Raw genomic sequence first — 14,294 nt, 5'->3', positions numbered from 1 at the left:
TACCTGAATCCAGTGCCGATGTCCAGTGGCCGCACTCGCATTAGCATTGCCCCATTATTCAATGCTTCCCTATGGGTAAAAATCTGATGCTAGAACAGCCACTAGAGGTGGAGTTAACCCTGAGAGGTAATTATTGCAGTTTCTCAGAGACATTGGACATTGCACCCAGACGACTTCAATGAGCTGAAGTGGTCTGGGTGCCTACAGTGTCCCTTTAGCCCTACAGTGCTAATTATTGTAGTTTCTGTGAAACTGCAATGATTACCTTGCAGGGTTAACTCCTCCTCTAGTAGCTGTCTACCAGACGACTTTTGGTCCAACTCAATGGTGTACAGTTTCATCTCCAGAACTATACATGTCCTCAGTTCTAAAAATGGGGTTGGATCCCATATCCCCTCTTTTCTTCCCATAGTGGTACTTGAATATTCCATATACAATGCACTGTTGAGTGTTTTTTTTTATATGTTTGCCCAATGGTAGCACTACCAGACAGCCCAGATTTAAATAGCTTCAACTACAAAATGCAGGCAAATGTATTAGTTAGACTTAAAGGGTCAGGCTAATCATCTTAACTGCTGGTGGCCTCCATGGCTCCCTTGTGGTCTTCGTAAGAAAAAGTTGGAATGAACATGCAGCTAGCTAGAATTCAAATTTTTTTTTAAGCCCCTTAGGATTTTTAAAATAATACAGCATGACTTGCACAGCAGTGCCATTTTGAAGAAAAACCTGTGAGCAAAACAACCCAATCTACGTTTTTTTTTTTTTTTTTATATGCAATTACTTTTCAAGTTTTTTTACCTGGTGGCCTGGTGATGCACTTCCAGGCACAGAAGCCGTAAGCCACAGCCATCACCATTTATTGGTGGAGTGCAACAACTGATCGCTCTCAGCCAATGACTGACATTCTGTACCCTGAAAGTTGGACAGAATTGACTTTAGACAGCCCTCAACTCTAGATCTCATTTACCATCAACAATTTGAGTAATAGTTGGTAGAAATAGAGATCGTCTTGCTCAGTCTTGCGGGAATATTCCATACCCCCCCATTTTGTACTCTTGCACATACACAAATATACTGCTCACACAGTGATGAAGTAGTCAGGCGGAAGTATTCAGGAGCTAACAGGGATGATATTGCTGATGAAGTAGCCAGGAGCTTAAGATAGAGTTGTAAAGGAGCAAGGCATCTCAAAGAAAAGAGGTAAGCATATCAACCTCCTCCATCTTTCCAGGTAATATCGATGGAAGGAGACATGTCACCTTCTGGGGTTATCTTTGCAGAAAGTGCAAAGATCCCAGAAATTTTTCTTGAAACACATTTTACATGTTTTTTCTTATTCTGCATAGCTTGTGCCTTACATTTTAGCTTTGATTATTAATCGTGGTCAGTTAAAAACATACTAATATAGAGGACATGTGTACTAATGTCAGATAGTCTTAGTGTTCTACGGTATCTATGATTGACTTGGCTCTTTGCTGTGTTGTTACTGTGACGGTCACCCCTGGAGTAGTCGGGGTATTTACCGCCTAGATTTCCTTTTCCCCAATCTGGAAGGGAGCTGTGGAGTCCCAATACGACATCCTAGTAGACTGCTATGAGGAGCAAGTTCCTTAGAGCTCTGAAAAGAGCTAGTGATTAAAGCAGGTATAGCATTTCCCTACAACACGAGACAAGGCTGCGTGTTGAGAATTAGGCTGTGAGGTTAGTCTATTTCCAATGATTAAAATATACTTCAAATGTTCGAACAGGATTGTTCGTGCCCTAAGTCAATGTCAAAGTGTGTTCGGTAGATTACTTTTACCGAACGGCGCTCTGTTCGTATGGATTTAGTCGAAGTTAGCTGGAGGTGGAAGTTCTAGCGGTGTTCGTGCCATCGAGTGTCTGATTTTAGTTCCATGCACTCTACGACAAAACACCGCCGGCCGCGTTCAACTAAACAAGATGGCGTTTACCGGGTGGTCCGGTACTTCGGCTGTTCGACGGTTCGAAGTACCACTTCGAATCACTTCAACAGTTTAGAAGTGGTATTGGTAAAAGTCGCAACAGGCAGAAATAATGTCCTAGTACCAAATAAGTCACAGGGGTTATAGTTCCAAAGTAAAAGATGGTCAGTTAGTTTTCTCCATAATCCAGGGGTGAAGTGTCCTTCATTACAACAATAAGGGGAAACACCATAACCACTTGGAACACAGAGGGCTCCTGTTACCGTTACAAAATAGGCAATGTGTCTTTTACCATTTATTATGTTTAGATATGTGTTTCATCTCCATTAAAATCTATTGTTACAAAAAAAAAAAAAAACGTATATAAAATCCTATAATATTAGTGTTGTGTTTATAAATCTTAATCTTACTGGTTCTTTCAGGTTTGGAGAGAGATAAGTTCGACAATAAAACAGTGTCATTTGAAGAACATATTAAAGAAGAGCACAATATTTGGAATTATCTCTACTTCATTGTTTTGGTCAGAGTAAAAAACAAGACAGATTATACTGGACCTGAAAGTTATGTGGCACAAATGATAAAGGTAAATTTTATTAAGAGAGACAGAGAGAGAGTAAGACACATTTCCTTTGTTTCTCAATTTGTTTTTTTTTTTTTAAATTTGTGTATGGATAGGTAGATACACTTCAACAAACAAATGAAATATAAAACACTATACAAACAAGACCACATAGTGGGCAAAATATCTTTCTGAGGTCACTATTATACGATCTGCTCCTTAAACCAACATGCAGGGAGGCTATGGATAGAGTACTTCCTCTTTAATACAGATAAATAAAAACTTGGAAAAAGTTGCAGCCATAGCTTACTTTCACCATAATTACTACAACAACCTAGTACAGGAAACTTTTTACTACACTTCACTCCTCTAATCCAACTGATAGACTTACAGAAGCTCATCTTGAATGACATATTTTAGTTATTTGTCACTTAGGATGTCGAGTGCTGATTAAATATATCTTATGAATGATAATAAGTTTAGATCAGTATGAATGTTTATTGAAATATATACTGTTTTGTAAAATTAAAAAAAAAATACAATTGTTCAAGAATTTAAGCTCAGTATTTACTAGCTGTCCATCTCAGTGGTGTAGTGGACCAAAAATTAAATTGACAATGAAGACAGCCACCATGTACATATCTGATTAGTGCCATCTTCCGCAGAGTAAAAACTTGGACTGGTTCCCAAGGATGAGAGCCATGTCACTGGTCAGCAATGAGGGTGATGGAGAACAGAACGAGATCCGTTGCCTTCAGGACAAGCTTAATTCAACCACGAAGCTTGTAACACATCTAACATCACAGCTCAACGAGCTCAAGGAACAGGTACAGCTTTCAACAACTGTGATCTCATTATTTGTCATCAATTCTGTTTGTGGCACATCTTATTTATGATTTATTTTTTTGACATTTTTCAGTGTATTTAGTAAATCTTGGTTGCATGTATTTTCATGTATTTTCACAAGCAAAATATAACCTCGGGTTAAATTTAATTAATGCATTACATATTCTTCTTAAAGGGACACTGTAGTCACCAAAACAAGTACAGCTTAATATAGTTGTTCTGGTGAGTATAGTATATCCCTGCAGGCTTTTTAATGTAAACACTGCCTCTTTGGAGAAAAGGCAATGTTTACATTACTGCCTATGAACACCTCTAGTTCCAGTCACTCAGATGGCCACTAGAGGTGCTCCCTGGGTCTGTGCTGCATAGTGCACAGCAATGAAGTCCAGCATCTCCTCTTTCTGCAAGGGAAAGCATTGGATTGGCAGAGATAGAGAAATTTGATGATCTCAGCCGCGAGGCAGGGTCAGCTACGATGAGACCGGCACATTGCCGGAAAAGAGGTATGCAAAATACATTTTCAAAGGAAGATAGAGGGGGGTGGGGACCTAAATAGTGATTTGAACATTATAGTATTAGGAATACGTTTGTGTTCCTGACACTGTAGTGTTCCTATAAGGAGTAAAATTAGAATCAAGTAGCTAACTAGAGCTGTATTGTGTTAATTTTTTTCTTGTTCAATGTTCATCATGTGCTATATATTAGGGATCGAGCGATTATCGGTTTTACTGATATTATCGGCCGATATTCGGTATTTTCAGCAATATCAGTATCGTCCAATATAGATACGATATTGCCGATAATACCTCCTAGGACTGCCAGGCTCATTACAAGCCCGCCAGTCCTAGGGGGGCCCGCAGGAAGCTGTTTCTTACCTTTCTTGCAGCTCCTCCAGCTCCCCAGTGCTCTGTGCGGCACTAATGGCCGCAAGATTTGCACTGGGGAGCTGGAGGAGCTGCAAGAAAGGTAAGAAACAGCTTCCTGCGGCCCCCCCCCCCCAGTACTTAACAAGCCACTGGACCACCAGGGAATACTATATCCCCCTCCCTGCTAAGAAAAAAAACGCCCTCCCCCCCCCCATTTTACACAAATTACATCACTACACAAATACACTACACACACTGCACAAACACACAACACACACACTGCATTACATACACACACATTACACAAACACACACACTGCATTACATACACACACTACACAAACACACACGCACACTACACAAACACACACTGCATTACATACACACACTACACAAACACACACACACTACACAAACACACACTGCATTACATACACACACTACACAAACACACTGCATTACATACACACACACACACTGCATTATATACACACAATGCATTCACTTTACCCACACTACACACACTGCATTCACTATACACACTACACAAACACACACTCTGCATTCACTATACACACACTACACACACACATTCTGCATTCACTATACACACTACACAAACACACTCTGCATTCACTATACACACACTACACAAACACACTGCATTCACTATACACAATACACAAACACACATTCTGCATTCACTATACACACACACTACATTCACTATATATACACACTACACAAACACTCTGCATTCACTATACACACTACACAAACACACTCTGCATTCACTATACACACTACACAAACACACTGCTCCCCTGTCTAAACACACTTCATCCACTACATGTGGCATGTATATTGTGTGCAATTACCTTTAGGATTAGTTTGTTTTTTCAAAATGGTAAATGTACAAAATATCGGCAAGTTATCGGCTATCGGCCTGAAAGTTCACAGATTATCGGTATCAGCTCTAAAAAAAATCAATATAGGTCGATCCCTACTATATATGCCAAAGTATGACCTGGGTATACGCTGCAGATTACTTTGATGCACACAGTAATACTGGATGCATGCTCTCCTACAGCACTTTGTGAGCAAATAGGGCATAAGCACACTCTCACATCATGGGAAAATGTCAGAAAGCACAGGTGCTCTGAATGTGATGTATGTGACACTGGGCACATATTTGCAGTGAGGCCATGCAATAAGTCTTGTGTATGAACGTTCAGCAGCCAATTTAAAAAACTTTTCACTGTAAATTAGCCTTTTGAATTTGTAAAATCCTGAATAACTAGAAATCTGTATATTTAGGCAGTTTAATATCTGTATTTTTTTTATTAGAAGTTAGTGATACATTGTGGGGAGTTATGGTGATTCAATATGTGAAATATGTGTGTCATAAAAATACCGTTTTATGTTTTTCAGGTTCGTTCTTAAAAGGTTACTCCAAGGAACATAACCAGTTGAGTGATATTAAATGGTCATGGTGCCTGGAGTCTGTATGTGTGTATCTGTATTGCGTTTTGCAATGAAATGCTGCACATACAGAGATTAACCCCTCTGCTGCCAGAGATGTAATGCCCCTTCCAGCAGAGTCACTGGGATTGTCCGGGCTGGCTAATAAAACTCTGTGCATATTCCTATTGCAGTCATTAGCTGAGAGCAATTAACTAATGCTCCCAGACAATGAATGGCCAGTAGAATCAGCAGTTGGCATTCAGTATCGGCTACAGCAGGCTGTAGTGGTAATGATACTTGGAGTAACCTTTTAAATCTCTACAACTCACTGAAATTTACAATAGTATTAGACCTTTTGTCTAAGTTAAGAAATTGATTAATCACAGGTACCTATTGTTTAGTTATACTTCTTTGTTAAATTCGTATTTGCATTCATATGGAAAGTACAAGGCTAGATATCAATTTGGACAGTTTACATTTTGGTGCACATTATGTTTTGCAGATGACTGAACAACGGAAGAGACGTCAGCGCATGGGCTTTGTGGATGTTCAGACGAATGCAGCACAGACGACAGCCAGTGGCCAGATAGCACCCAGTCAATAAAATACTGATACAGAGTTTTTTATACACTGATCATCTATGCTGCAATGTATTTTGATGAGTACCTCTTAAGAGTGATAATGAAAATGCCGTTTTCAATGTAGCACATAATATATAAAACATACCTGGGAGCATTAATAAGTGACTGTACCAAAGATAATTTATCTTTCTTTGTTGGAAGTTTGTAGTCAGTCAGGGTTAGAAAGAAATAGAATCATATTAAAAACTGACATGGCCATGTCCATCGTTACAATATTGTCCCAAATGTGAGTAGATCTAGGTGGGGAACAAGAGATCTAAAACACCATCTCCAGACAGAGAAAAGAGTTCTTTCAAGAGGCCTGGCGGTGAAAAGTAAACGCCAACAAGTTTTTATGTATTTTTAGGATTATGACCATCATCTAGCATTTGGTTAGGCAACAAGTAACAGTCTGTGTCTATGGAACTCCCATGAAGATTGGACACCCTGTGTGAATGGACATTTTATCCATAGGCTGCTCATGGGACTTACACTTGCACAACAGTTTGATTGCTGCCTCTTAGCTGTTTCTAATCTAGCATTACAAGAAATATGCTGCTTTGTTCAACATTGATGTTTTGCCTCTAATGACGTATATTTAGATAAAGGTCCGCTTTGTGATCATGTGTTTTATAACAGAAACTAGAGACAGATGTCATCAATAATTTAGTAGGAATTTAAACGTGTACAAATAAATATATATATATAAGAAACTAAATGTACACTACAATTAGGAATATCTTGCTTTAGAATAGATTTTAATAAAAAACTTTATTTCTATTTTTGGAATACACATTAGTGTAAACATTTAATTTCCCATGTAAATGTGTTTTATAAATCTAGTTTTTAATTCACGCCCTGTTTGATATAACAATATATTGTCCTATACAGTTTTCTTATACTACCTGCCCCGTTACAGGATGGGCTTACCTCTTTGTGTTTGTAATATGATATATACTTATTACCTCCTTATTTTCTAATTTTCTGATTTACAAGTATTTATGTTACAGCAGTAATGACATCCATCAAATGTTTACTGTTTTAATAAATATTATTCACATTTAGAACCATCCTTACAAAATAGCTTTAGCGTTACAATATTTATAATGATTTTTTGTACAGACTTAGGAAATAAAAGAGATTGCATTTTTGTTATGTTGTAAAGCAAATACATTTAGTTTTATTAAATTCACCTTGAATGATGATTAACTGCATTCTGTTATTAAGGTAACAAAGGTAAATTCTTAGTCCGCATTGGCGTTCAATATATTCAAGCCAAACTGCAGTTTTTATTGGCAAAAATAGCTGTGCCATATGGGATTTCAGCATTTGGATGAGATTGCATGTGAAATGTTATACAATATTAATGTCCCCTTCTTCTACCTACAAATAAACATTTTTCAAAGAATGACAATTCATTAAAAAGAATACTTAAATATCTTCTTTAATGCATGGGCAGCCCATTTATTTCCACAGATTATTTTCTCTTTAGTGGTCTAATTCAGAGCTGTGCAACTAGCAGAACATAGACCAGATGCAGTAATACTCTTTTTTAATATATTTTTTAAATACCAAAATTGTTGTGGTGTTGGCCAAGTGACTAGCACAATCTGTAGCTGCTGCGTAGTCCAGAGTTAAAGGAGAACTGTCAACCCAACACTATCTTTGAATATAATGATCATTTCATAAAGTTTTGAAAGAAAATGTATTCTGTTAAATTAAGTATATGAAAAAAAAGCAGAAAACTCATTCTTACCTTTAGTATATGACAGTATCATTCAGCTATATATATGCCCTTTGGGTCAGGCAGTGTTTATTCACTAAAAATACCCAATGGCCACTACCAGAATGGAGAAAAACCATCCTGCTGCATAAGGAATCAGTCAGACTGCAAAATCTGGACATTGTTAATGAAATTAATTAACGGACCGAATGAATAAAAATCCTGTGTGGCGCGATATTTAATTATGTACTTGCTATCCAGTCAGCACATTAAAATAGTAAGATAAATTATCAAATACAAATCCTATAGGGGTCAATAAGGCCCCATCCCATATGGGGATCTACCTTTTGGCCACTATTGTGCTAGCCATTGCCCAGTGTCTATAATACGCCCCATCCCAGATGGGGAACTAACCTTTTGGTGCACTCTTGTTCTAAAGGGGGTCCCAAAATATTTATTGCACCAGTTTCCTCACTAATTAGTTCTGCCACTGTCTAAATATGGCTGTCATATAATATAGGTATAAATTGTTTTTTTTAAAATTTACCTTTTTCATTTAACACAGAATCTATCTCATTTCAAAACTTGATATAAGGATTATTATATTTAAAAATAGTGTTAAGATGGGGCGGAGCCAAGCAGGCAAACCGGGCAGACAAACGCATGATGGGCTCAGCAACTGATAGCCCTAAAACAGCGATTTCTATCTGCAATTCAGCCAGAAAAATTGAGGATTGTTGCTCCTACATACCAAGGGTCGCAGAAAAACAAGGGCGGATAGACCCAAGAAGAGCAGAAATATTGAATAATTTCTTTATTAAAGGAACACTATAGTCACCTAAATTACTTGAGCTAAATAAAGCAGTTTTAGTGTATAGATCATTCCCCTGCAATTTCACTGCTCAATTCACTGCCATTTAGGAGTTAAATCACTTTGTTTCTGTTTATGCAGCCCTAACCACACCTCCCCTGGCTATGATTGACAGAGCCTGCATGAAAAAAAAAATGGTTTCACTTTCAAACAGATGTAATTTACCTTAAATAATTGTATCTCAATCTCAAAATTGAACTTTAATCACATACAGGAGGCTCTTGCAGTGTCTAGCAAGCTATTAACATAGCAGGGGATAAGCAAATCTTAATTAAACAGAACTTGCAATAAAGAAAGCCTAAATAGGGCTCTCTTTACAGGAAGTGTTTATGGAAGGCTGTGCAAGTCACATGCAGGGAGGTGTGACTAGGGTTCCTAAACTAAGGGATTTAACTCCTAAATGGCAGAGGATTGAGCAGTGAGGCTGCAGGGGCATGTTCTATACACCAAAACTGCTTCATTAAGCTAAAGTTGTTCAGGTGACTATAGTGTCCCTTTAAGCACATTGCGCTTATGGGCCCAAGATGTTTGCCGACACTGATGGCTACTCCGACTCCTCTGAGGAGATACTACAGAGTAGACTTACTGCCTCCACCACTGTCCTTGACTGTCCCACGGAGCACAGACTTGAAGCCTGTAACAGCTGCTAGTCTGAAGGAGCTACTGAATGCCCTCCAGAAGACAATCCAGGAAGACGTAGTATCGCTCCGTGTTGATCTTTCAGGCATCCGGACATTGCATCAACAATGTCCGGATTTTGCAGTTTGCCTGATCCCGTATGCAGCAGGTTGGTTTTTCTCCATTCGGTTAGGGGCCATTGGGACTTTAGTGAATAAACACTGTCTGACACAAGGGGCATATATATGGCAGAATGATCCTGTCATAACAGCATTAGAGAAATGCTTTGCGCAGATGGAGGGTGCAAGATGCCGCAATAATCTTAAAGAGCATTGGCTATCAAAGGCGATTCCAAATGTAGAGCTCCCACCAGGGGCGGGCTGGGCCGGAGGGCAGGGAGGCAATTGCCCCCGAGGCCGCCCGAAATTCTTTTAGGACCGGCCGCTGCAGGGCCGGCCCTTTAAATGCTGCAGCCGCCTGAGCACTCTGTAAAGAGCCTCAGGCGGCTGCAGCTGCTTTTCCCTCCGTCCCCTCCCCTGTAGCGTGGCCGAGCTGCTCTCCGGTCCGCGGTGGCCGGCCGGAGTGATAGGAAGGTGCACACTGAGTGTGCACTTCCTGTCAGTCCGGCCGGTTACAGGAAACAGAAACTCCTGTTCCGTGCGGAGTTTCTGTTTCCTGTAACCGGCCGGACTGACAGGAAGTGCACACTGAGCGTGCACCTTCCTATCACTCCGTCCGGGCACCGCGGACCGGAGAGCAGCTCGGCCACGCTACAGGGGAGGGGGTAAGAAGAAGGGAGGGGGGGAGTAAGAAGAAGGGAGGGGGGGAGTAAGAAGAAGGGAGGGGGGGAGTAAGAAGAAGGGAGGGGGGAGTAAGAAGAAGGGAGGGGGGGGGGAGTAAGAAGAAGGGGGGGGAGTAAGAAGAAGGGGGGGGAGTAAGAAGAAGGGGGGGAGTAAGAAGAAGGGGGGGAGTAAGAAGAAGGGAGGGGAGAGTAAGAAGAAGGGAGGGGGAGTAAGAGGGGAGGTGGGGGAGTAAGAAGAGGGGAGGTGGGGGAGTAAGAAGAGGGGGGAGTAAGAAGAGGGGGGAGTAAGAAGAGGGGGGAGTAAGAAGAGGGGGGAGTAAGAAGAGGGGAGGGGGAGTAAGAAGAGGGGAGGTGGAGAGGGGGAAGAAGGGGAGGTGAAGAGTAAGAAGAGGGGAGGGGGAGTAAGAAGAAGGGAGGGGGAGTAAGAAGAAGGGAGGGGGAGTAAGAGGGGAGGTGGGGGAGTAAGAGGGGAGGTGGGGGAGTAAGAGGGGAGGTGGGGGAGTAAGAGGGGAGGTGGGGAAGTAAGAAGAGGGGAGGTGGGGGAGTAAGAAGAGGGGAGGGGGAGTAAGAAGAGGGGAGGGGGAAGAAGGGGAGGTGGGGAGTAAGAAGAGGGGAGGGGAGTAAGAAGAAGGGGGAGTAAGAAAGGGGAGGGGGAGTAAGAAAGGGGAGGGGGAGAGTAAGAGGGGAGGGTGGAGTTAGAGGGGAGGGTGGAGTTAGAGGGGAGGGTGGAGTTAGAGGGGAGGGTGGAGTTAGAGGGGAGGGTGGAGTTAGAGGGGAGGGTGGAGTTAGAGGGGAGGGGGGAGTAAGAAGAGGGGAGGGGGGAGTAAGAAGAGGGGAGGGGGACTAAGAAGAAGGGGGAGTAAGAAGAGGGGAGGGGGAGAGTAAGAGGGGAGGGGGAGTAAGAAGAAGGGGGAGTAAGAGGAGGTGGGGAGTAAGAAGAAGGGGGAGTAAGAGGAGGTGGGGAGTAAGAAGAGGTGGGGAGTAAGAAGAGGGGAGGGGGAGAGTAAGAGGGGAGGGGGGCTAAGAGGAGGTGGGGAGTAAGAAGAGGGGAGGCGGACTAAGAGGAGGTGGGGAGTAAGAAGAGGGGAGGGGGAGTAAGAAGAAGGGGGGAGTAAGAAGAGGGGAGGGGAAGTAAGAATAAGGGGGAGTAAGAAGAGGGGAAGGGGGAGTAAGAAGAAGAGGGGAGGGGGAGTAAGAAGAAGAGGGGAGTAAGAAGAAGAGGGGAGGGGGAGTAAGAAGAAGGGGGGAGTAAGAATGAGGGGAGGGGAAGTAAGAATAAGGGGGAGTAAGAAGAGGGGAGGGGGGAGTAAGAAGAGGGGAGGGGGGAGTAAGAAGAGGGGAAGGGGGAGTAAGAAGAGGGGAAGGGGGAGTAAGAAGAGGGGAAGGGGGAGTAAGAAGAAGAGAGGGAGGGGGAGTAAGAAGAGGGAGAGGGGGAATAAGAAGAGGGAGAGGGGGAATAAGAAGAGGGAGAGGGGGAATAAGAAGAGGGGGGAGTAAGAAGGAGGGGAGATAAGAAAAAGGGGGGAGTAAGAAGGAGGGGAGATAAGAAAAAGGGGGGAAGAAGAGGGGGAGGTGGAGTAAGAAGAGGGAGAGGGGGAATAAGAAGAGGGGGAAGGGGAGTAAGAAGAGGGGGAGGGGGAGTAAGAAGAGGGGGGAGTAAGAAGGAGGGGAGATAAGAAAAAGAGAGGGGAGGGGGAGTAAGAAGAGGGAGAGAGGGAATAAGAAGGAGGGGAGATAAGAAAAATAAGGGGGTAAGAAGAAGAAGGGGGGAGTAAGAAAAATAGGGGGGGGTAAGAAGAAGAAGGGGAGATAAGAAAAAGAGGGGGTAAGAAGAAGGGGGAGTAAGAAAAAGAGTGGGGAGTAAGAAGAAGAAGGGGGAGTAAGGAGGAGAGGGGGGAGTAAGAAGGAGAGGGGGAAGTAAGAAGGAGAGGGGGGAGTAAGAAGGAGAGGGGGGAGTAAGAAGGAGAGGGGGGAGTAAGAAGGAGAGGGGGGAGTAAGAAGGAGAGGGGGGAGTAAGAAGGAGAGGGGGAGTAAGAAGGAGAGGGGGAGTAAGAAGAAGAAGGGGGGAGTAAGAAGAAGAAGGGAGTAAGAAGAAGAAGGGGGAGTAAGAAGAAGAAGGGGGAGTAAGAAGAAGAAGGGGGAGTAAGAAGAAGAAGGGGGTAAGAAGAAGAAGGGGGAGTAAGAAGAAGGGGAGATCTGAAAAAGAGGGGGGTAAGAAGAAGGGGGAGTAAGAAGAAGAAGAAGAGGGGGTAAGAAGAAGAAGGGGGAGTAAGAAGAAGGGGAGATAAGAAAAAGAGGGGGTTACGAAGAAGGGGGAGTAAGAAAAAGAGTGGGGAGTAAGAAGAAGAAGGGGGAGTAAGAAGGAGAGGGGGGAGTAAGAAGGGGAGGGGGAGTAAGAAGAGGGGAGGGGGAGAGTAAGAGGGGAGGGTGGAGTTAGAGGGGGGAGTAAGGGGAGGTGGGGAGTAAGAAGAGGGAGGGGGACTAAGAAGAAGGGGGAGTAAGAAGAGGGGAGGGGGAGTAAGAAGAAGGGGGAGTAAGAGGAGGTGGGGAGTAAGAAGAGGTGGGGAGTAAGAAGAGGGGAGGGGGGATTTAGAGGGGAGGGGGGAGTAAGAAGAAGGGGAGATAAGAAAAAGAGGGGGTTAAGAAGAAGGGGGAGTAAGAAAAAGAGTGGGGAGTAAGAAGAAGAAGGGGGGGTAAGAAGGAGAGGGGGAGTAAGAAGAAGAAGGGGGAGTAAGAAGGAGAGGGGGGAGTAAGAAGAAGTAGGAGAGTTAAGAAGAAGAAGAAGGGGGGAGTAAGAAGAAGAAGGGGGGAGTAAGAAGAACACAGGGAGGAGGGGGGTAAGAAGAACACAGGGAGGAGGGGGGTAAGAAGAACACAGGGAGGAGGGGGGTAAGAAGAACACAGGGGGGGTGAGGAGAACACATAGAGGGAGGAGTGAGAAGAACACAGGGAGGGTGGGTGAGTGTGAGAAGAGACCTCTAAGGGAGGGTGGGGGAGAGCTCTAAGGGATAGAAGGGACAGCTCTATAGGACAGGGGGCAAGACAGGGAGCTCTTTCACACTATGCGCATATACACACACACACAATGCATCCCTATACATACACAGAAACACACAATGCATCCCTATACATACACACACAGAAACACAACATGCTTCCCTTACACACAGAGAAACACACAATGCATCCATTACACACACACACAATGCAACCCATACACACAAAGACAATGCATCCTTTGCACACATACACAGAAACAGACAATGCAAACACATGCACACTGCTTTTCTTACATACACACAGAAACACAATGCATCTCTTACACTCAATGCACACACATACAGACACACACCTTGCATCCCTTATGCATACAAACACAGATTCACACAATGCATCCCTTACACACAACCAGAAACACATAATACATCCCTTATACACAAATACACACTGCTTCCACTACACACAAACACACTGCATCACCTGCACAAACTGGTATCCCTATACACTACATACCATAAGCACACATATTAGATCCTCTACAATACCACATAACACATCCCCTACACACTCCACTCCCTGTGAGCGAACTCATGGGTGGGTGGAACATATAAGTGGACTTATGAGTGGGCCTTATGGGCATACTCACCGTCAGGCCCTGGGGCCCAGACCTTGAGCTGTGTAAGGGGCCCCAAAAAATGGAGCTGCTTCCAATTCTCCCAGAACATTGAATTTTGTGACCACAGTTGCAAACAGCCTCCAGAGATCCTGTTCTACACCAGACCAGTGGAGCCAAACTGCAGCCCATCATCATCCTCATCTGGTTGTAAGTAGGCAATCTAGTATATTATTAGTGACACTAATCTATAATTTACCTCACATTAAATGGACACTATAGCTTAATGAAGTGGTTCTGGTGTCTATAGCTGGTCCCTGCAGGCTTTTAAATGTAAACACACACTGTGTGCAGCACTGGCGTTAGTTC

General features: G+C 43.1%; 1 protein-coding gene across 2 annotated transcripts in view; it reads left to right on the top strand.

The window, feature by feature from the left end:
- The window catches only part of ITPR3 (inositol 1,4,5-trisphosphate receptor type 3), a 192,032-nt gene extending 184,306 nt beyond the window's left edge, over positions 1–7,726 (top strand). For both annotated transcript variants that reach the window (XM_063453125.1, XM_063453123.1), the window contains exons 56-58: positions 2,366–2,526; positions 3,168–3,329; positions 6,181–7,726. In XM_063453125.1, coding sequence (XP_063309195.1) covers positions 2,366–2,526; positions 3,168–3,329; positions 6,181–6,282 — 425 coding nt within the window. In that variant the 3' untranslated portion in view covers positions 6,283–7,726. The remainder of the gene's footprint in view (positions 1–2,365; positions 2,527–3,167; positions 3,330–6,180) is intronic.
- Positions 7,727–14,294: the final 6,568 nt, after the last annotated feature.

This window comes from Pelobates fuscus, chromosome 1 (assembly GCF_036172605.1).
Source record: "Pelobates fuscus isolate aPelFus1 chromosome 1, aPelFus1.pri, whole genome shotgun sequence".
NCBI classification, from domain to species: Eukaryota; Metazoa; Chordata; class Amphibia; order Anura; family Pelobatidae; genus Pelobates; species Pelobates fuscus.
The sequence above is the reverse complement of the archived record's forward strand: the minus strand, read 5'-3'. Positions and strand labels throughout refer to the sequence as shown.